The following is a 21,637-nucleotide window of genomic DNA, read 5'->3' as shown; positions in this document are numbered from 1 at the left end:
TTCATTTTCATTTTAATGCTACTAAATGTCCTTAAGTTCTTCCCTCTGAACTATAGATGGCCTGCACTCCAAGAGCCTCCCTCTGGGATGGGTTAACCTTTACCTGGTTTCTGTGGGTCTGAATGTCTTTGCGCCATTGGCCCCTTGCCTAATCTGCTCCACATGGGAAACCGCCTGGCTGGGAGGAGCAAGTAGGGAGTGAGAGGGCCAGAGTTCCAGTTCTGACGTCTGCCGGCAAGGGAATAAGTGGACCAGACATGTTATTTACCCTTATCCCACTGAAAAATGGTCTGTAGAGGGACATTCCAAACCTGGCTCTATCTCAGATCTTAACTCTCCCTGCCTTTCCAGGATTCTGGAAAGCCCTCACTTGGCCAACCCCAGGGCCAGGCATCCAGCGGGGCTGAGATGCCCATGACACTGGACACGATGGGGATAGGGAGGGGCCAGTCCAGGGAAAGAAGCACAGAGGTGGGTCCGGTCCAGTGGGTCTAGGGACAGGCTCCAGGGGCATTGTGGACGTAGGGACAAGAGTTGCAGTGAAGGCTGAGGGGGAGCTAGCCAAATGTGGCTGGGTGGGCAAGGAGAAGCACTCAGGTGGTCTCGGGGGTTAGAAGTGAGCAAGGCCACGCAGCCACCTCAGAAAGGACTGGGCATGACTTGCTCTTCATCAGCATGGAGGTGGGATGGAGGCAGCACAGAAAATCCTACCTCAATCCTCCCACTTTGCCTGCAGTGTTATAACCAGGTGCTGCTGAGTATGTGTCCTTGTTTTTCTCCTCCCTAACCCCATCCCTGTAACATCAGGCTCAGCCCCTGTCCTGCTGATTGTAGAATGAGTGAGGAAGGATGGGGGACAGATGGATGGATGGGTGGACGGATGATTAAGGGAAGAGCAAAAGTGAGAGAGGTCAGAGAAGTAGGAGGCAAACCGTGAGTGGAAGTGAGGAGAGGGGTTGAGGAGCATCCAGTACCAGAAAAGATCAGGGGTACGGATAGGTGGAAACGGACAATTAGTTAAAAAAAAAAGGACCACTAAGAAAAGGTGAGGACCACTGTGTATTCTCACTTGGGATTCAGGACACAGGATAGGCCTGGATGGTGAGGTGGAGGTGAGAAGTCAGCTCTGTGAGAAGAGGTTGGCTGAGCTGCTGGGATGACCCTCTGAGACAAAGCAATGCAGTGGGCGAGGGATGGTGAATGTCATCAGCAAGCCAACGTACTCTTGGGCTCGGAGTGGAGACCATCCAAGGGTTCACTCGGGGTGTCAGGGGCTTTGTACTGCACTTTGGCGTGGAGAGATGGAGTAGCTGGGCCTCTTCCAAGCTCTGCTTGGTGGCTTAGTCACTAACTCCTGAGGATGACAGGAGGAGAGCACCAATGGGGAGACCCGGGCTGACACAGGCCCTTTGCTGTGGGATTCTGTGGTAAAGCAACATGAAGTAAGAGGCTGCCTCTAGATGTCGCCATCTGGCCATGTTGGCATCAGCCGCAGCTGGAGTAGGAAGAATGTGTTCCTGAGATAAGGCGCGGAGACTCACCCCCAGACAGAGTAGCGTCTCCCTGGGACTGCAACCTAGAACATCCTTCAGGAAGCCTCGCCAGAGCCCGGACGTCCTTGGGGCTGAAACGAGTATACAGTGTGGGAGGACCCTGTCCTGTGGCCACTCAGCCCTGCCTTGTGGGGAACGGGCTGCTGGGGTCCCAAGATGGGTTGTAGGTCCTGAGGGAGTTGCTGCCATTTTTTCTAGTCTCTCCCCGTGTGGGTATCCCCCTCTGTGGACTGTCCCACACCTCTGAACCCTTTCCACTCCCAGCCCCTCTCTCTCTGCAGCCAGTCCCCACAGCCACCCACCCAGTAGTTCAGGGGTCTAGTCCCTCCTGCCCATCCCATCCCAGTCCCAAGAATGGTCCAAACTACTTTTATCCTTCGCCACCCCCAAACGGTTGCCCCTCCAGTCAACTCCACCCAGCACACAGCAGTCAGACTGATCTTTGTCAGACTCAAATCTGACCACGTCACTCGTCTGCTTCAAACTCTTCAATGGCTCCCCATCATCCTGGGGAGAAAGCTCAGAATCCTGCTCAGATCCCCTGGCTGGCCTCCCCAGCCTCCACTCCTCCCCAGGTGGGTTCTATAGTCTCGCAGGTAGGAAGGAGCAAAAAAAGAGAAAGAGGTCTTGTCTTCCCTCCACAAGGTGGAGTCACCTCTTTCAAGAGTGGGGCTGGCCCCCTGTTCACCCCTGGGATGGAGCCTGGAATCCTCCACCTTTTGCTCCTTGTTGTGGTTTTGAGGATGACCAAAAATGCTCTTCCCATCAAGCAGTGGGGTCTATTTCCCCTCCTCTTGAACCTCGGCTGGCTTTAGCAACTTGCTTGTAACCAATTGAATGCAGCAAAGTGACACTGGGGATTGACAAAGCTAATGTGCAGCAAAGTCTTGATAACTGGTGAATCTGATACACGGTAGTGATGGTTAATTTTATGTGTCAACTTGACTGGGCTAAGGGATGCCCAGATAGCTAGTAAAACATTATTTCTGAATGTGAGGGTGTTTTTGGAAGAGATTAGCTTTTCAACCAGTAGATTGAGTAAAGAAGCAGGTGGGCGTCATCTAATCCATTGAGGGCTGGAATAGAGCAAAAAGTCAAAAGGAAGAGAAAATTTGCTCTCTGTTGGGTTGGGACACCCATCTTCCGCCGTTGGACATCTGGTGCTCCTGGTTCTCAGGCCTTTGGACTCCTACTGGGACTTACACCATTGGCTCCTCTGGTTCTCAGGCCTTTGTGTTTGGACTGGAACCACGCCACTGGCTTTCCTGGGCCTCCGGCTTGTATACAGCAGATCATGGGGTTTCTCAGCCGCCATAATCACATGAGCCAATCCCTCATAATAAATCTCACAACCATATGAAGCAAGTGTTATGAACCCATTTTACAGAAGGTGAAACTGAATCTGGGGAAGTTAAATGATGTGCCCAAGGTCACAAAACTGATAAATGTGGAGCTGAGTGTCTGACTCCAAAGCTTCTTCTTAGCTTTCATGTGATCGTTAAGCCATGACACTATTCTATTGAACATCTATTTGATTTTTTTTTTAAAAAGAAAGAAAAACAATCCACGTTCTATCTGCTCTCCAAAAACCTGGCAGGAAGGAGTGAGCTGTTTGTCCATGGAAGCATTCTAGCTGAAGCTGAAGGAACCCTTAGCAAGATGCAAATTGGATGGACTCCCCTGAGGGTGTGCCCTCTGCTTGTGTCTGGGATGGGGGGGTGTGGATGTAATACAGGACAGACCCTGTGTATGGGTCTGTCAGCCTGGCCTGTGGGTTTGGGAGGATAAGAGCAGGTGGAAGTTCGGGGGGGACGGTGCCGGCCTCGGCAAGCAGGAGGGACCAGCAGACCACAGCCTGCCCTGCTGTGGCCCTGGACTGGTCTCTGATCCCCCTCCCTGCCCTGGGCCTGGCACCTCTCGCTTGGGGGAGGGCTCAGAACTCATCAGTCACAGAATGAAGTCTGCGCTCCCGCCCAGCACCTGTCAGAATTTCTCTGAGAAGGGGGGAGTGAGGGAGGGCCAGGCAATTGCACAAGGAGATTTGAACAAAAATGGTCATGGCACTTGTGTTTGTAAGAGAGAAACTGGACACCGCTGACATGTCCTCCTTCTACTTACTGGACAAAGAGATTCTGGTACATCCATCCTCGTGGACTTTTACAAGTCATAGTGGAAAAAAGAGAGAGTGGAAGATCTTTATTATTTGATGGGAAACTGCTAAATGTAAATATTAATACTTGTAAATGAGGGGGTAGGCTGGGAAATCAGATTACAAAACAGAATGTACAGTGTAACCCCAAGTTAAAACCCTTCCCCCAGCCCTCACACACACCCCTCCACCAGCTCCCTTGTGACTTACCCCTTTGGCCAGCGGCCAGCTGGTGGGGGAGGGGACCACTACTATATTGGGAAAGGGATGAGATCACCCAAAGGCTGGCAGATTTAGAACTGGGTAACTTTTTCCACCCCTGTGGTTCTCAGAGGCTTCTGTGCTGGCTTATAAACCTTGGTGCTGTCCTAGAGGGTGGAGGCCCACTCTTTTAGGGGTGGAGATGGTGGCTGAAGCTGGATAGGGCATAGGTGCTGAGCTGAAGTTGAGATAAAATGTCAGAATAGGCCTGGGGGTCCCCTGGGCCCACCTGGGACCCTACATGAGCTTTGCTCCCAGAAGATCTGAGTGTCCCATTACTCCCGAGGGACCCTTGTGGACAAAGAGTGCATTTTGTGGGTGCAGGGATATCCCAGAGGGTGGCCACCTTGTGGTGAGCTGAGCTGAGTCCTCTTGAGCCCAGCTCTAACACCCTGTTATGTCTTGAGATTCCTATATGCCAGCCTGGCCCTACCCCAAAAGGAATCCCCCATTTCTAGCCAAACCCAGGAGAACCCTGGTGAGTATTGCTGTGGAGGGAAGAGGCCTGGGCCGAGAGGAAACAGGGGTCTGATTCCAGCTCAACAAATCAGTTCAACTCCCACACTTGATTTCAATATCCACCAGACGCCCTCAAACCTTCATCCTCCGGCCTCTCAAATACGTCACGGTGTGTCCCAGTCCTCTGAGCTTTTCCCCAGGCAGTTGTCTCAACCTGGCTACCCATCCCCACTCTAGCTGCCTTTGTCAACTACCAACCCTGAGCTGGATCAGGTGCCGTCTCTCCCCACGTCAGGCATCCATCGTGTTGGCTTGTCCATGTTCATCCGGGGTAACCCTGAGGGCAAGGGCTGGCTCCAGGGAAAATGCTAGGACATGCTGGATGAAGGAAATGGGAGGATCCCTAGAAGGGATGGGGGAGTCAGGAAAGGACCCACTATGTGTCCAGCACTGATATGTGCCAGGGCCTCGAAGGGGAGTGCAGAGCTTCAGGCTCCCCACACTCCACAGCAAACAGCAAGAGAACATGGTGTGGACACCCTGACCTGGACTTTGCAGGCGAGAAGCAGTAGCTGGGCAGAACTGGAATGAGCCGGAACGTCCCCTCCTTAGCCTGACCCTGAACAGCAGGGCTGGGAATGGAATTCTCCAGCTGGATGGAGTTGTTCCTGGAAAATCCCCACAAGTCCTTCCAGAAACATGCTTTTGTGCCTGACTCTGGCTCCTTCAAATTGCTGGGCAGGGGGCCTTTTTGCAGCCGGGCTACTCAGGCAAGTCCCTTGCCTTCTCTGGAGCCCTGGGGCTACACTCTGGAACAGCCAAAATGGAGATTCACACATCTATTGAGCACTATCTGTCAGCTTCACAGAGTTCTCTCAATCCACCCTGAGAGGCAGGGATCAAGTTCCCATCATTTGAGAAGAAAGCTGATGCCCAAGGTCACATAGCTGTCAGGATTCGAGGCTCACCCATCGAGGGTCAGCTCCAGAGGACTCCAGTCCCCCCACCCCATTCAGGACTCTGGAAAGGACAGGATGAGCGCTTGGGCTGAGGATGCCACTTCCAGCTCAGTCACACTTGACTGAGCCTTTCCTGGCCTGGTGCCGGCCACTCTCAGAATAACCCTGGTGGTTCTGGGCACAGATCATTGGCCACCTGGGACCTATTTTTGTTCTTCGGGTAAGAAGGAAGTCTCACCTTGCGCAGTAACCACTTAGGGCAACGGGGAACATGTGACCCTCAACCCCAGCTGACCTTATGGTCTTGCTAGGAAATGACCCCAGCAGGGAAGCCAGAGGCCTGCTTTAGCCACTCTCCCTTTCTCTCTCTGCCTTGCAACTTCCCAGAATCTGGCTTTCTACCTTGTCCCCACTTCTTGGCAGCCCACACCTTCCCCCACAATTACTCTGAGCAGAAAACCAGAGCATCTTCATCTGTCCTCATTACTAAATCTTACCCACCGGAACAGCCAGAAAACTTTTTCTCACATCTAGCTGTGGAGACAAACCCATTTCCTTAGGTTCCAGCTAGTGGATTCTAGAGGCCGGGTGCAGGAGCCATCTAGGGATCCAGCATCTAGAACTTGACCTATAGAATCTGGGGCCCTGGAATCCTATGGGGTATCAGTTGATAGCATTTGAGGAGATGACCAAAGCATACCACTGACACTCTGGAAGGTCAACTACAATCTCAAGGATCATGGACCCAAAGGCCATTTATAGAGGGGTGATCCCTGGGTGTGGAGCCCAGATGTGCATAGAGTAGCACCCCAGCAGTCTTGGAGGGATTCCTCTCTGCTGAAACCAGGTGTGTTGGGGGCGGAGTATTGTGATCTGAACTCAACAACATAAATGTATAGAAAAAAGACTGAAAGGAAACCTGATAAAAATGTTACTGTAACAACAGAGAGTGACTATAACTGTAATGACATTAATAATAGTAGCTATTCCCATTTTCCAAGGGCTAGTTATGTGCCAGTCGCTGTGCTAAGTAAGGGCTTTGCTTGTATCATCTCAGTTAATCCCCGTGTGTGCTCCTCTCTCGGTGGCCGGTGGCCGTGGCCAGTGGCCTATTGAGTGAGCTCTATAAATGAGGGTGGTTTTTGCCAGCTCTGCAGCTTCTCTGGAGGTGGACAGATGAGCTCTCAAGCTCAGTATACAGAGGATGCTGTGTTGTCCCTGCCAGCATTGCGGGGCGTGAGAGGGCATGGCTGGCCCCCTCGGGGATGCCTTTGGGGAGCCAGCCAGGCCCACTGAGATGACCCCAGCCCCCACTTGGCCCTACTCCTCTAGGCGTTGGGGCTCAAAATAGTGGCAGTTTGAGAGCTGACAATCAAAGGGCAGCTAAAAAAAGTTCCCTCAGTCTGGGCTCTGTCGCACACGGCTCCTAGGGCCTATTTTAGGGGAGAGGGTGCCGACGTGCCAATGGAAAATCCATGAGGCGGGAGTCTCCAAGGTGGGGGACCCATGTACCTCCCTGTCCCCATCCTGGCCGCCCATCCCTGAACGCAAGCACAGGGACACACACACACACACACACACACACACACACACACACACTCTTACAGCCCTTAGCCTCACTTCCCAACTATTGGACTTTCTCATCCTTACAACAGCCCAGGAAAAGGATGAGCTAACTGAAGCTCAGACAGGGGAAGTAACTTGCCCAAGGTCACACAGCCTGGAAATTGGCAGGACAGTGGCCAGCCTGGGCCTCTGTGGCTCACAGTATACTCTCCCCATAGAAGTAGCCCTTGCCTATGGCCTCACTGGGAAAGTAACACATTGTCTTCTGGGACATCAAAATCTCCGAGGTGGTACATTGTGGGTTTGACTGGCTAGGAAGCTGAGGGTCTCAATGACCACACGAGAAGAAATCCCGGTGGAAACCCCCAAGCCAATTCTGATGGAACCTTGCCTGGCTATAGGAGAGGTAACTGGTTCAGGGCCTTATTCCAGGTGAACCCACAACCTGTCCCCGTGACCACCTTTCCTCCCCCCTGCTTAGCCCCCCGAGCCTGGCAGACCCTGCCAAGTTTCCAGGGAATGTGTCAGATAAGGGGCTAATGCTCATGACTGCCTCCCACCCAGACACTATCTCTGACCCTGCCGCCACCACCAAGTGGGTAAGAATAGCAACAGCCCCAATGAGTGGGCATACACACAGGGACAACATAGCAACATCTTCAGGCAGGCAGCCCTGGCCCATAGATTGAAGACAGCTCTCCAGGTCCCCTTCCCCATCCGTTCCAGCCCCATCTGGCTCCCCCATTGTCCTGGGCCTGAAGCCATACAACACTTTTAAAGCACCAAGCTTCTGCCTCAGTGGAGGGGATCTGAGGGAGAGCACACTGCCTTGTTGATCCTGGCCTGGGGCCAGGGCCCTGCCCTTCACTGAGGAGCTGTGTGACCCGGAGCTGGCACTGTACCTCTCTGGGCCCTTAAGTGGGGAACCGTGGCACAGCAGCACGGTGCAGCATGGAAACAGTCAGCAAGGCCTCTGCTGGGCCTAGGGCCCCTTGTTGTCCTGGTCTGAATGCCCCTGGGACCTCTGATCCTTGACTTCCGGGCCCAGGGGGATGTGGATAGGGTAAGCATGTAGGAGTCCTTGGGATATGATCATGACGGGGGGGCGGGGGCATATTGTGACTGAGTCCCCTCTATGAGTCTCCTTGTGACACTCCTGTGGATGTGCTCCACCGTGTTGCATGAGTGTGGGTGGGTGTCTCATCACTCTGAGGGAAGAGGCTGTTGTCATGGAACCCAGAGTGAGCGTCACTGTGACATCCAAAGCGGGGAGATCTGGGAGCTTTGTGTATAAGTTCCTGAGTCACTGGGACACCTGGGGGAGTCAAGGGAGCCAAGTCCCCCAGTCCCCACGTCAGTGGCCCCTATAGCTCTTACCGCCTGACTCACTGCCATTGTTTGAACCAGACCCAGGCCCCTCCCCCAGCCTCCCACCCTTCCTCACCCAGCCTCCTTGCTCTCCTCATCTTCCGCTCATTCTCTTCCCCTTGACCCTCAAACCTACCTCCTTCTCCTCCAATGTCCCCCAATGACCCAAGGAGTCCCAGGGGGAGGAGGACAGGGATGCTAGGGAAGGGGAAGAAGGCAAGGGTTGAGGTGAGTTCCTGCTATGCTTACACATGGTGACATAGGGAACAGGCAGACCAGACTTTAACACACACCGACAGACAGACAGACAGACAGACAGACAGACAGACAGACACACACACACACACACACGATGGAGTGACAGGCCCTCTAAGAGGTCTCCAACTCAGTTTGTCAACATTAGACCTATCAGGTAGACTCCCACACGCCCGTAATCCTTTGGCTCCTCCCACATCTGAGACCCTTTCCTGTGGTCCTGTAGAAGCAGGATGTCTGGACTTGAGATTGGAGTAAGAACTTCTGCCCTGAGGCCCAAGCTAGAGTCCTAGGGTGGGTAGAGGTGGGTGTGGGTGGAATGGGGGTCTCTGAGGTCTCAAGCCTTTCTTTCTTTCTTTCTTCATGAGTGAGGGCCGGACTGACCTCTGGGCCTCTAGATTCAAGAGCCCTAATCGCTAGGGCTGGAAAAAGTTTAAAAATATCCTCATGTTTACATTCTTTCCAAGCCCGCCTCCCGATCCTCAGTGCTGGGTCCCTTTGATCTGCTTCTGCGCCTCTGGAAGGGGCCTGGGAGTGGGGGAGCATGAGCTCTCCACTGGGGCGAACCCTGTCACTCCCTTCAGCTCCAGACCAGTCTGAACTCTGCAAGACTCCTCAACATCACCCAGAGAGCGCCTTGGAGCTGGCAAGGAGCCAATGCTGGAGGGGGTGTGTCTTGCCCTGGGTCACCCAACAGGGCCATGTAGGGGCTGGAGTTGGGGCCCACTCCCTCCCAAAAGCCTGGTCCTCACATTCTCTTCCTGCCGTGCTAAATGTGTTTTGTGAGGATTACCTCATGTAGTCCTCCCAACATCTCCATTTTAGTGAGGCCCATTTTATCAACAAGTACACCAAAGCTCAGAAAGGTGAAGTGATTCACCTGAGAACACACAGCAAGGATGCATCACATGTTCTTCTGCCCACACCGAGCCGCCAGTTATCACCCACCATGCCCTAGCAGAGTCTAGGCCTTGCCAGCTTGACGAGGAAAGCCCACCTCATTAGTGTGACTCTCCACAAGCGTGTGCTGACCCACCACCAAGCCCATAAACCAGTGCTAGCTTCATGTTTCTCTCCCTTTGTGACCTAGGAGAAGCCATACCCCCACTCCGACCCTTACTTTCCTCTACAAATGAGCTGAGGATCACAGGAGTGGCTTATGAGATGCTCAGGGAAACTGAGCCTGTGTCATTGGGGGTTGTGGACCTTGTGGTCAATCCCAGTATTGACACAATCAGAGAGTGGCCCTGGGGCCTGGAGGCCCAAGAAAGAAGCCTTAAACTGGGGCAGATGCTTTAATTTGCCCTGGTATCCTGTCATCCATTTTTTCCTTTTTTGGTGCCCCACTCACCTGCTCACTAACGCATCCATCCATCCATTTACCCACCCACTGATCCATCCATCCATCCACCCATCTACCCATCCATCCATGTACCAACCCAACCATCCATTCATTCATACACCTACCCACCTTTCCACCTGTCTATCCATCCAGAACAAGGACCCAAAAAGCAAATAATTCTGAGGTTCCAGCTCAGGTGCTGCATTCTACTGGCTGGATGAATTGGGGAGATTCCTCCACCTCTTTGTGATTCATTCTCCTAAAGAAGGAACTGGCCTGGGTGATCTCTAAGGCCCTTCTGGGAGCTCTCATGGAGCAGAGACCAGTTGAAGGCGGTGGACACATCTGGAGATGTAACAAACCTTGGCCAGACAGTCCCACCTTGTGCCCTATTCCCAAGACTCTCAGCTGCAACACTTAACCTCCTTGATCTTCAGGATACTCCACTGGAAAATGAAGCCAGTAATCCCACAGTGCAGGTTGATGGGAAGATTAGATTAGATGCTGCCTTCAAAGAGCTTTGTACCCTGAAGACTTATAAGTGGGTGCAGACCTAGCGGAGGATCCTGGGAAAGGGGCAGGAAGCTCTGCTTGGACCACAATAGTGGGCAGAGCCTCCAGTGTGGGGTCCTGGGCCCAGAACGGCTAGAACCAGCCTCAGAGTCCATCCCTAGGCTGGGGATACTGGCTGAGACTCACAGGCTCCCCCAGGCCAACCAGGATGCCCGCCCCATCTCTCTTGGCTCGCATCCCACAGAATCTGCCAGGAGTGGAGAGATTATCACCTAAAAATAGGGCCTGGGCCCCACTGAAGTTGTTTTTCTCCCTTCCCCGTGATTTACCATCATCAGCTCAGGGTGCCTGGGACAGCAAGTCCCACCTTGGCTCCCCAGAGACTGTTGGCATGGGGTTGTGGGGAATCAGCATGTGTCTGGGGTCAGTTAAGGGTCAGGGATTAGCGGTCAGTCTGGAGGTGTGGCTAGGGTTCAGCAGGGCACCAGGGCAGTGGCTCAATCTTGGGCCAGGGGATGGGGTTACCTGGGGCAGGGGTAGCCATGGGGGTTTCTATCCTACCCCAGGTATCCATCTGAGTGATTCCCCCTTCTCTGACTTGCTGCAGACTCCCCTTGTGCTCATCAGCCGGTGTGTGAAACCCAAAAGTGCCTTGGGGCCAGCACTGGGGCAGAAGAACCCATCCCCAGCCTCACCTCTCCTGTTACAGCCCCATGGGGCCTTCACAATTCTTGCCCAAACCCCTTCTGAGACTGAGGGACTTCTACCCACCCGTGTGCAGGTGACTCATGTATAGGAACATGAGCACAGGACATGGACTTACAAAGTGTCCTCTCATAGCAAAGCTGATATGCAGAAAAACACAGAAATGACACTCTCGAGGACGACCTCCTCAACCATCACCTGGACAGACTTGACCCATCCAGGGTCTACAGCCAGTGGTCTCCGAATGCCCATGGAAATGACCCACCCTCCTCTAGCGTCGAGATCTCACCAAGAGCCCATATGATACCCCCGTGACTTTTCCTACTGGGGACCCCCACTTGTCCTTCAAGTCCCCAAGCCCTTTCTGTGCAGCAGGAAATAAAGAAAGGATAAAGGGGCAGGTGGACACAGTGAACGCACGCGCACACACACGGACCTTTGGCCATGGGCACAGCCATCCCTGAGGGCCCATACCCAGCTCTCCGAGGTTTTATTATTGAACAAACATGCCAACATTTGGAGCACTCCTGCGGGCAGCCCATAAAGCCAGTGTGCAGACATGTCTGGTGGTGTTGCCTCCACCCCAGGGCAGGTGAAGGGACTTCTGTTCTGTCCTGCTCCCCATGTTGCTGTGTGCTGGGTCCTCTCCCAGTGGATTCAGATGGAGCTAGAGGCCAACCTCCCAGCTGGGGCTGCCTGGACCGTTCAAACTGCTGCCTTCAGGGGCACGCTGTCCACTGGCTGATCAAGGTCCTTCTTCCTTGCCAGAGTCAAGTGGGTGAATATGAGGATGAGGAAGATGCCTGAGGGGCCCGAAAGGGATGGATCAGTCCTTAGAAGAAGCCGTGGGACGTGTCCATCACTAGGGCCTCCCCATTATTGGTATTGGTTTAATAAGGAGGCAGTTTCCCAGACAGCATCCCCAAGGCTGGGCTGGTATGACGCTGTGGCCCTAGTGCCTGAAGAAGCCTGACTTTTTGGCCTGCTTGGCTGGCACCAGGCCCTGCCCCCCTGAGGCTGCCCCAGAACACACCACCTCCCAGGTCCCCTTTTCTGGGAAACAGTTTGGGTGGGGGTCACCGGGGAGCCTGTGAGTTGTTCCCACGGACCTCTGAGAGAAAGCCACATGGTAGCATTGTGCTAGAACTAGCCAAGAAAACATTTGGGGTGGAAGGGCTGAAGGAAAAAAGACGATGGAGAGGGAGGCTTGGACTTAGGTTAGCAAGACCTGGGTTCTGCCACACCCTGGCTGTGTAACCTTAGACCAGTCACATAACCTCTCTGACCATCAGAGACTTCATCTGGAAGATGGGGAGATGCCAGGATTCTACAAGGTTGTAGGGATGATTCAATGCAATAATCCTATGCTTGGCATTGAGCCTGACACACAGTCACTGGGTAATAATGTAACAGTAAATGCTGTTACTAATGGTGATGATGATGAGTGTGACAACAGGAGGAAAAGTATAATGACTAGGAGAGTTGGCAGAGGTTCCTTCTCCAGCCCAGGGGGCACGATGGGGACAGGGCCACTGTTTATGTGGAGGCTGTGGCTTTGGCCATCCATTGCCCTCCCCCGTACAGGAGCCCAGCCTCTGTTACCGATTGCTGTCAGCGTGCCCACGAGGATGCCCACCGCCGACAGCTTCGTGGGCATGCCCTTCATGCGGCCCACCTTGCGCATACACTGCCTCTCCATGTTGCAGCGGCACACGATCACTGGGGGCAAGCACGGGGGGAAGGTAAGGGCGGAGGGGAAGGGCTCCCCAGCCGCTTGGAGCCCCCAGCATGGCCCAGCTGGCTGGTATGTGTCTTTTTTGGCACGCGTACATTCATGTGGGGAAAGGGATGCATGCTCCTCTGTGCACGTGCCTGGGTGCACGTGAGTCTGTATGCCCGGCCGCAGGTGTGCACAGGCTATACTGTCTGTGTGAGCCTGCATGCATTTGTACCCAGCCCCTCCACCAGCAGCCAGTGGTTCCTTCAGGAGCCCTGGCCTCACCTCGGACCTGGAGTTGCCACATCTGGCCATTGCGGCTGACAACGACAGGGATTACGTGTTCACGTGGCTCCACCCAATGCAGGGCCAGGGTGAGGTAGGCGTGAGAACCTGTTGGAACCATGTGACCAGAGTCACTAGCCTGGACAGGCCCTTTGGGGGCTGCTCTCCTTAGGCCCAGCTCCACCCTCGCAGTAGAAGGGCATCTCACTTCCAAGTGCCACCCCTCCCTGCCTGGGCCACAGCCTCCCCGCCTTCCCCCACCACACACCATTGAGAGCATGGAGGCGCCAATCTCGCTGCACCGTAGGGTTGGGACCAAGGGCAAAGCTGTAGGGACTGTCCCCATTGGTCTGGTCGGGGTCCTCACTGGGTCCACTGACAACCACGCCATGGTTCTGGCGGGGTGTGCAGAGGTGTCGACTGGGCACAGGGATCAGAGTTGGGGCCAGGGCAGAAGAGGCCTTCAGGAAGTGGATCACGAGTGTCACAGAGGTGCTTAGTGTCGGCTCGCCTGCAGAGGAAGCACTGCTGAGCTGGCCTGGGCCCTTGTGGAGGCCGGCGTGAGTCCAGAGTCCCTGGGCTGGTCCTTTTCCCAACAGCCCATCATCTCGCCTTGCAGATTCCCCTGCCAGCCCCCCTCCCCCCACGCTACCTCTCCTTTCCATCCCTATCATCAATCCCCACGCCAGTCTCGTCCTCACAATGCACTTCATCCCCTTCACTATCCAAACCGCTGCCAGACCTTTCTGTGCCTTTCTGGATGCCAAGCTTGCCCTCACCACGCCACCACCACCAGTCACACTACTGGTGCCAGGACGCAACAATGTGGAGATGTCTTGACTGGAAAGGAGCTCATCCCTGTTGGGTCTGTGTTACAGCACAGAACAGCCCAGCTCAGAGCTGAAAACTGCCTCCCTGGGCCAGCTCTTTATCCTGTCCAAGTGGCATTCAGAGTCCTCCACATCTGGCCTCAGTGTCCCATTCAGGCCCACCTCCTAGCTCACCTGTCCCAGGAGACAGCCCCTGGCCCTCCTTCCATCTGCCCAGTCCCACACCCTCTGCTCCCAGCCTGTGTCTGAAGCTGACACCTTGAGAGGCCCTCTGGGGTGAAAGGGTCCTCTGAGATTGCAAGTGTCCGGCTCGGGAGGGTGATCCGAGAGGGAAGGCAGAGGCCAGACGAACGTCTTAGCCAGGTCTTAGAGAGGGACCCTGGACCCAGCCCCTCATTCCTCCCTCCTGCCTGAGGCAAAGTAGATGCCAGCAGGGGCCCCAGGGAGGCAGCTTGGTCCTGCCTATCCATCTGTCTGTCTGAGGAGTGTATTAATTCCAGAGGCCCCCACCGCCGCCTGGCCATACCTGCATCCTGGGCCTCCACGAGCACTGTGTACCGGTCCCCAGGCCGGGCTCCCTGCAGAGGCCGGGCCGTGTGCACCTCCCCGGAGACCTCTTTGATGCAGAGCCAGCCTTCTGAGTCATTGACCAGGGAAAACCTGAGGCCCAGAGAAGATGGGGGTAGTGAGGAGGCACTGGGACCATATATGGGGTCTTTCCCAGAGACCTCCAAGGCCGTGTGACCTGCTCAAGTTCCACAGCCTCTCTGTGACTTGGGGGTGGCAGCAGTGCCCCCCACACCTAGTCTCTCTCCCCAGCTTCAGGGACTCGTAGGAGGTCAGGGCTTGAAAGGGTACTGTGGGTGGGGAAGGGACCCTCAGAGCCTGGGGGACCTGACTCAACTCCACTAGTCCCAGGTCACCCCAACAAAGGGCCAGGATGGGGCCAGAACCTAGGACAGCCTTGTCTGGATGAGGGGATGGGCTGGAGGAGGGCCCCGTCCAGGCAGCACAAAGAGGCACCGTCTGAGGTCTCACGGGGTCCAAACACCCCTCTCCATGTCCTGTCCAGTTCACCCAGCCCTGATCCCACACTGCCCATGCCCAAGCCCACCCCCACCCCCCAGCCCCAGGAGTCACAATCTTGGCATTAGCCACGGTCTGAGGAATATTCCAAGCCACCTCTAGGGCCCTGGGGTCATCCCTGGGGAGCAGGGGAGGTCCAGCTCAGGGAAGGGGCTGGGTTTCTGGCTCACCTGAGGGGACTGCTCATGGGGTCTGAGGGCTGAATCGTCAGTAGGAGGGAGCCGGCTGGGGTGCTGACTGGGACACTGGCTTCGTAGCTCTCTTGGTCCAACTTGAGGGGTGGCACCACCCTCTCCACCAGCAGAGTCACTGTGGCTGTGGCTCCAGGGCCCGGGCTTGGCCCCACCAGTTCTGCCACACTCCGCACCACCACCACCAGCTTGTGACTTGGAGCTGCCTCATAGCTGAGGTTCTAGAACAGTGGGGCCTGGGTCACTGTGTGGGCCGGGGTGCAGCATACTTGTGCATGCATGAGTGCACATGTGTGCCCCTCTCCTACCCCCAGCCCCTTACCCTGAGGAGTCGCAGTTGGGCATGACCAGAATCTGGCTCCCAATCCAGGCCAAAGGTCCCGTCCATATTCCCTGCCTCAATGGCAAAGTCCATGAGGCGAAAAGCAGGCTCAAGGTCGGCATCAGTGGCCATGAGTGTGGCCACCAGAGTCCCAGGCTTTGTGTCTTCAGGGAGGCTTATGGGCTCAATCTGGAGACATTTGGAGGGGCCGTGAGTCCCCCATCAGCGCCTTCCCAAGGCCTCCTCCCCTGCTGCTTACCTGGGAAGTGATGAACTCGGGAGCATGGTCATTGATGTCCGTGACTGTGACAGCAACCTCACAGGTGCTGCTGAGGCCTGAGGCAGGGGAGGGCATGTTGGGGAGGCCAAGATAGGAACAAAGGGGGCTAGGAGACTGGGTCGCCATCAGGGTCACCGTCAGGGCACTTACCGCCCTCTGCTCCTCCTAGGTCGACGGCCAACACCTGAATCAGGAAGTTCTGGCCAGCATGGAGTGGACGAGGTCCCAGTGTCACACTGCCTGAGGTGGAGTCTAGCTCAAAGGAACTCCCTTCTGTCCCCTCCTCAGGTTCAGGGCTCAGCAGCCGATACACAACGTGAGAATTGGGGGAGTCAGGGGCATCCAGGTCCTCTGCTAGCAGCCTAGTCACCTCCGTGCCTGCAAAGACAGCACCCACCTGAGTGGGACCAGGGCCCAGTCTGGAGGCCTTACTTCACCCACTCCTCTTTTGTACTGGACTAAATCTGAGTGCATGAGCGTGTGTGTGTGCGCGTGAGTGTGTGTGTGTGTGTGTGTGTGTGTGTGTGTGTGTGTGTGTGTGTGTTGTGGGAGGACATTGAGGCTGGCCCCATCTCAAAGAAGAGCAAGACGGATGGTTCATAGGGACTTCACCCTTCCCCCAGCTCCTGACAAGAACCGTAGCCCACCTGGGGAGCTGAGCTCAGGGATGCTGATTGAGGCACCAGGTGAGGGGCAAACAGGCACGTTATCATTCTCATCCATCACAACCACCTGCAGCTGCAGAGCTTCTGTGTAGTCCTCACCGCGGGTGTTCTGAGCCCGCACCTGGAGCAGGTACTGTAGTAGGCAGTGGGGGGGGGGGGGGCGTCAGATGAAGGCCAAGGGCAGCTTCAGCCTGGCCTGGGTCTGGGTTCCCTTCTGGTGGCCAGCTCCAGCTCTTCTGGGCACTCTTGCACTGCCTCCGTGCCTGAGGTGAATGTGATACCCCCAGAAGCTAACCAGTCAGTGACCAAGCACCCCTTAGTCAGCCCTCCTGGCTTCCCCCTCACCTCACCTCAGCCTGAGCTTCTCGGTCCAGCTCCCTGGTCACGTAGAGTTTCCCTTCTGCATCCACATCAAAGGGTCCAGGGGGCTGGCTCTCCAGGTGATAATGGACATTCCCCCCACTCCAGTGTACCTAGGAAAGGGACACAGAATGAGAGCAGCCCAGGACAAGAGGCAAGGACAGCCTGTGTCAGCCCTTATTGCCCAACTGTTCCCAGGTGGGAAGACTGGGCCCCGATTACTGTGTGACCCCAGGCAAGTTGCTGTCCTCCCTGGAGTCCAGGGAGGGTCCTTCTGTTTGGGGCACTTGTGGTTGTGGCAGTTCCATGGTGGCCTTGCCCTGGTCCAAGCCTGGACCCTGCCCAAAGTGCCTGAATGACCAGGTTGTTTAATTCTCTGCCCTCTTGGCTGGGCCTGACCCCAGGGCATTCCTAGAAGAGGCCTGAAACATTCCTGTTCTGGGTGACAATCCCCATGGCAGCAGGGAGGTGGCAGCTGTTCCTCCTGAGGAAGCCTGGGGCAAGGTCAGGAGGTCAGAACACAGAGCCACACCTGTCAGAAGATAACAGGTGAAGGGCTGTGAGCCTGGTCCCAGGACCTTGAATGCCCCAATGCATGATGAGAACTGATAGGGACAGTGGAGGGAGAAGCACAGGTAGGGGAGGCAGAGAAGTCAAGCTGGGCCCTTGGACCCACCCCCCAAAATCTCCATGAGACTCAGGCCCAGCTATACCATCCAGGGGGCTATTTTCGCCGCTGACAGCCACTTACTCACCTGCGCAACCTGGTGTGGGTACGAAACTTTGAGGTTCTCTGCCAGGTGGACAGGATCTAGGGGCAGCCACGTGCTCTCTACTACAGAGACATCTATGATGGCTGTAGCCTGGTGGCCCGACGCCTGGTCGCCCATATCTTTGACCTGTACCAACAGCTGGTAGGGTCCCTCCAGGGCCTGGTCTAGGCTGGTGCTCCCTAGAAGGGACAGGGTGGTCAGCTGAGCTAAAGGCCATGTTCAGGGCACCCTTCTCAGCAAGGTACCAAGCACAAAGCCAAGCATATGGCAGGTGTTCAGGATATGCTTTTGGCCAAGGGATGAGAAGGACTTTTATCTCTACTGTGAGCAGCCAAGCGGGACCTGATAGTCTCCAAAGTCATTTGCATACCTATCCACACAACGAATGACTAATGGACTGGATGGGTGAATTACCAGGATGTGGTGGGGTGGGGTAGAAGCACATGGGTGGATGGGTAGATGAGCAGATGACTGGTGGATGAATGGATGACTGATCAGGTAGGTGGATGGGGGTTTAGGGAGCAGTAGATGAATGGGGATTTGGGTGTGTGGATGGGTTAGCTTGGGTGGATGTTTGGGTAAATGGACTGCATATATAGTTGGGTGGTAGATAAGTGAGTGGGTAGCTAGCTGGGGTCTGGGGGTATGATTAGTTTTCCTCCCAGCCCGTGCCTCTGGTCTGAACTCCCACGTCCAGGTCTCTCTTGCTGTCAGTCCAAAGGTCTCCCAGCAACATCCTAGGCTAACCTCCCTCAGGTCTCTCCTATCCTTGTACCTTAGACCTGAGTCTCCAGAATGTAGAGCTGAGATACTCCATCCACACCATTTCTTAACTCTCCATGCAGGGTCTTGCCTCCAAGTGTTGTTCAAGCATGGCTTTTTGCCTTATTATTCTCTCCATCTAGAATGCTCTTTCCTCATCTTTATCTCTCAAGCTCCAACCCGTCCTTCTATTACCACCTTCCTTCCTCAGCTTCCCCTGACCCTCCCTCCCCATCACTCCCAGCTCAGGCTTACCCTTAGGGCTGAGGGCCAGAGCCCCCAGCTGAGGCTCCAGCTGGAACATGTCTGGGGAAGGCTGGGCTGGGGCCTGGTTCAGGATGTGGAATCGGAGATCCGAGTTGGCTGTGCCTGGCTCATCCCCATCTGAAGCCTCAAGGAAGAGGAAGGGAATGCCTGGTGTGTATGGAGAGGGCAAACCTAAGGGTTGGGGAGGGTGGGAGTGTCTCCCATGCCTCCCTATTGCTCCCTGGTCCTTCCTTCCATATCCATCATCATATCAGGACTCGAGGTGAGCCATGGCATTTCATCCCACTTCACAGATGAGCAAACTGAGGCCCAAAAAGGATGGATTCACCTGAACACCCTCAGTGAAATACAGAATGGGACAAAAATGGGAGGGGCAGCTTGGCCCCCTAGCTGCCTTGTCCCTATGCCAACTCTCTGGCAATCTTTTTACTCTCTGCTCTCTTGTCAGTGCCCACCTGACCTTGCAGTGAGCCGGCTGCCCTGGGGACTCACCAGGCCTGGTACCCTGGCTCAGATGAACTCTGTAGATGGCCTGGGAGAAATGGGGCACCTGGTCATTCTCATCCTTCACATGCACAAGCACAAGCTGTGGGCCCCACAAGACGCGTCCTTCCTCATTCTCCAGGGTGACCTGCAGGGAAGGGTAGTCAGTGCCCTGCTCCACCTTCACTGCTGTCCCCTACTCCTTGCCCAGCCCTACCTGTAGCCTGTATTCTGCCTGTTCCTCTCGGTCCAGGGCCCTTGTCACCAGCAGGAAGCCAGACTCTGGATCCACAGCAAAGAGGCCCTCAGTTGCTATGCCTGAGTTTCCTGACAGCACAATCTGGCCTTCAGCTTCCTCACGGGGCAGCAGCAGCTGGTAGGGGAGAACAAAAGTAAAGGGGGGGGCAGGCCTGGGGGATGGCCCCAGCACCCAATGGTCCCGTTTTATATATGGGAAAACTGACTCAGAGAGAGCTAGCAGTTACCTGAGGTCACACAGCCAGTAACAGGACTGAGGTTCAAAGCCAGAGCTCTTTCCCCTGTACCTGACGCTCCCTAATACTCCCTGCCATTCTTTCTAAAGCTTGAAACCCCTCCCCCAAATTTTCGTTCTTTAACTTAAAGCTCTACTTTTTTCGGGGATTAAAATCTTGCTAGTCATACATACTATATCACATATTTTCTGGATAGCAGTGTTTAAAAGTGAGCCAGAGCGAAAAGAGAAAGGAGTACTGAAGGTGGGGTAAAAATGACTCGGGGGGAGGATAACCCACCCCAGCGCTCAGGCTCACCTTGGTCAGGTACAAAGGAAAATTTCCACCATAGTTTTCCGGGACTTCTACGTATAGTTCTGCAAGCTGGGCCTCAGGGAGAGCCTGCGGGAAGATGCTCACCTTGTCCCCAGGCCCTATGTCCCTGACATGGGTGCTGGGGACCTGGCACAGAGGGGAACTTCTGCCCCTTCCCTGTGCCTGGCCATGCCATAGCCCATCCACCCTCTGGCCTTTGACTTCATGATGCCACAACAGGCCTATAGCCAGCTCTGACCCCTCCCCCAACTACTACCATCCATGGTCAGTGTAACTAGTCCAGGTGGAGTGGGGGGCAAGAGCACCAACACTCAAAGTCAGGATCTGAAGGAGGGGAGCAGGGCCCAGCTCACCTGGGGGACAGAGAGGCAAAGCAGCCACAGCCAGGCAGGGACCATGGTCGGGACACACCTGAGGGCCAAGGCAGTAAGAATCCAGCCCAGATTGCTGGGCAGGGGGTCCCTCCCATCACCTTCCCCCTAGAAAGTATTCCTTCTTTCATCCCCACTCAGCCCCAGGCCTTGGCTTCCCCAATCCCCATGGCATGTAACTGTTCCTCCTTCTTCAGCTACACCTCCTCCTACCTGGTCACTATGGGGCAGGCAACCAGGCCTCCTCCTGTGCCCTGTCCTTCTATGCTGTCCCAGCAACTATCAGAGATGCTCCTCCCTAACCCACCCACATGGACACTGTCACCACCCATTCCTACCCGTGTCCCCTGCCTCAGCTTATTCCAAACACATAGCCAGAGTGACCTCATGACAGACTCCTCTTCCTCCCCTTAGAAGGGCCTGTGGCTCCCCATTGCTTGCAGAGTAGCCTCCAGCTGCTCAGCCAGGCCCAGCCACCCTGCTGCCTCTTGGTTTACGCCCCCACAAGGATCTCCATGGGAGTTTTACCTCCAGACTTTTGTCTCCTTCCCACTTTAGCCTGCCCAGCTAGTGGATCCCAAAGTGGTAATTTCCCAGCAGCCCTGAAAAATCACAAAAGTTTGATGCTGGAAAGACCCTGACGATTCTGCAAGTCTCTTCCTGCAGTTTGCCTCATGTTGTAGGCAAGGCCTGAAGGACAGGGCCTGACCAAGGTCACAGAGGATTAACCGTAGGCAAATTCCTCCTGGCATAGAGGACACTTGGTTCAGGGTCTGCAGGACTGTTCTTCCTTCTGCTGTCATCCTTCAGACTCAGAGTCCCCTCAGGGCAGAAGACCTGTCCTCATCTCAGCATTTTCCAGCACTCAGCATAGAGCTGGGCACACAGAGCACAAACAACCAGTCCAATCTTCCCTGGACGACAGGAGCACAGGGCCGTGTTTCTCCTTCCCCCACCACCAACCCCACCTCAGCCCTGCCCACACCCCCACTCCCAACTCCTAGGCCCTCACCTGCTGGTGCCTGAAGCTGGCTCCCTTGGTCCAGCTGCCAGGCGAGAGGGCTCTTTCTCCAAGGAGCACTGGCCAGGCCAGGCCAGGTGGAGGAGGGCAAGGCACACACTTGAGCAGGTAGGCGTTCCGGCCACGCTTGCTCAGGAGTGGAAAACACCACTGGGCCCACAGCAGCAGGCCTAGCCCTGCCCAGCCCCCCAAGTTACTCATTGACTCTGGAAAGCTGGGGGCTGCTCAGCATCCGTGACTGCCAGCACCAGGCGGTGGGGAGAGCTTCAGCCTGGCACTCCTCTC

General features: G+C 55.3%; 1 protein-coding gene across 1 annotated transcript; it reads right to left on the bottom strand.

Annotated features, from left to right (window-relative positions):
• Positions 1 to 11,563: 11,563 nt before the first annotated feature.
• On the bottom strand, positions 11,564 to 21,499 carry CDH16 (cadherin 16). Its single transcript, XM_074314772.1, has 19 exons — positions 21,344 to 21,499; positions 20,860 to 20,933; positions 20,314 to 20,371; positions 19,943 to 20,026; positions 19,369 to 19,524; positions 19,161 to 19,299; positions 18,657 to 18,815; positions 17,622 to 17,818; positions 16,857 to 16,979; positions 16,489 to 16,639; positions 15,992 to 16,219; positions 15,821 to 15,897; positions 15,562 to 15,750; positions 15,219 to 15,460; positions 14,489 to 14,622; positions 13,401 to 13,643; positions 13,133 to 13,240; positions 12,733 to 12,849; positions 11,564 to 11,933 (listed from the first exon to the last, which is right to left on the bottom strand). Exons 3-19 carry the CDS (start codon positions 20,356 to 20,358, stop codon positions 11,836 to 11,838), a joined length of 2,490 nt encoding a protein of 829 aa, XP_074170873.1. The 5' UTR covers positions 20,359 to 20,371; positions 20,860 to 20,933; positions 21,344 to 21,499; the 3' UTR covers positions 11,564 to 11,835.
• Positions 21,500 to 21,637: the final 138 nt, after the last annotated feature.

This window comes from Rhinolophus sinicus, linkage group LG11 (genome assembly GCF_036562045.2).
Source record: "Rhinolophus sinicus isolate RSC01 linkage group LG11, ASM3656204v1, whole genome shotgun sequence".
NCBI lineage: Eukaryota > Metazoa > Chordata > Mammalia > Chiroptera > Rhinolophidae > Rhinolophus > Rhinolophus sinicus.
This window is presented reverse-complemented; position numbering and strand designations above follow the sequence as displayed.

Excerpts from the sequence above, each read along its gene's own strand:
- CDH16 (XM_074314772.1), bottom strand. The coding sequence starts at position 20,358 with ATGGTCCCTGCCTGGCTGTGGCTGCTTTGCCTCTCTGTCCCCCAG. Across the intron at positions 19,300-19,368 it reads AGGCAGAATACAGGCTACAG|GTCACCCTGGAGAATGAGGA; the intron begins GTAGGGCTGGGC and ends CCTTCCCTGCAG. Across the intron at positions 15,751-15,820 it reads CCGAGTTCATCACTTCCCAG|ATTGAGCCCATAAGCCTCCC; the intron begins GTAAGCAGCAGG and ends AAATGTCTCCAG.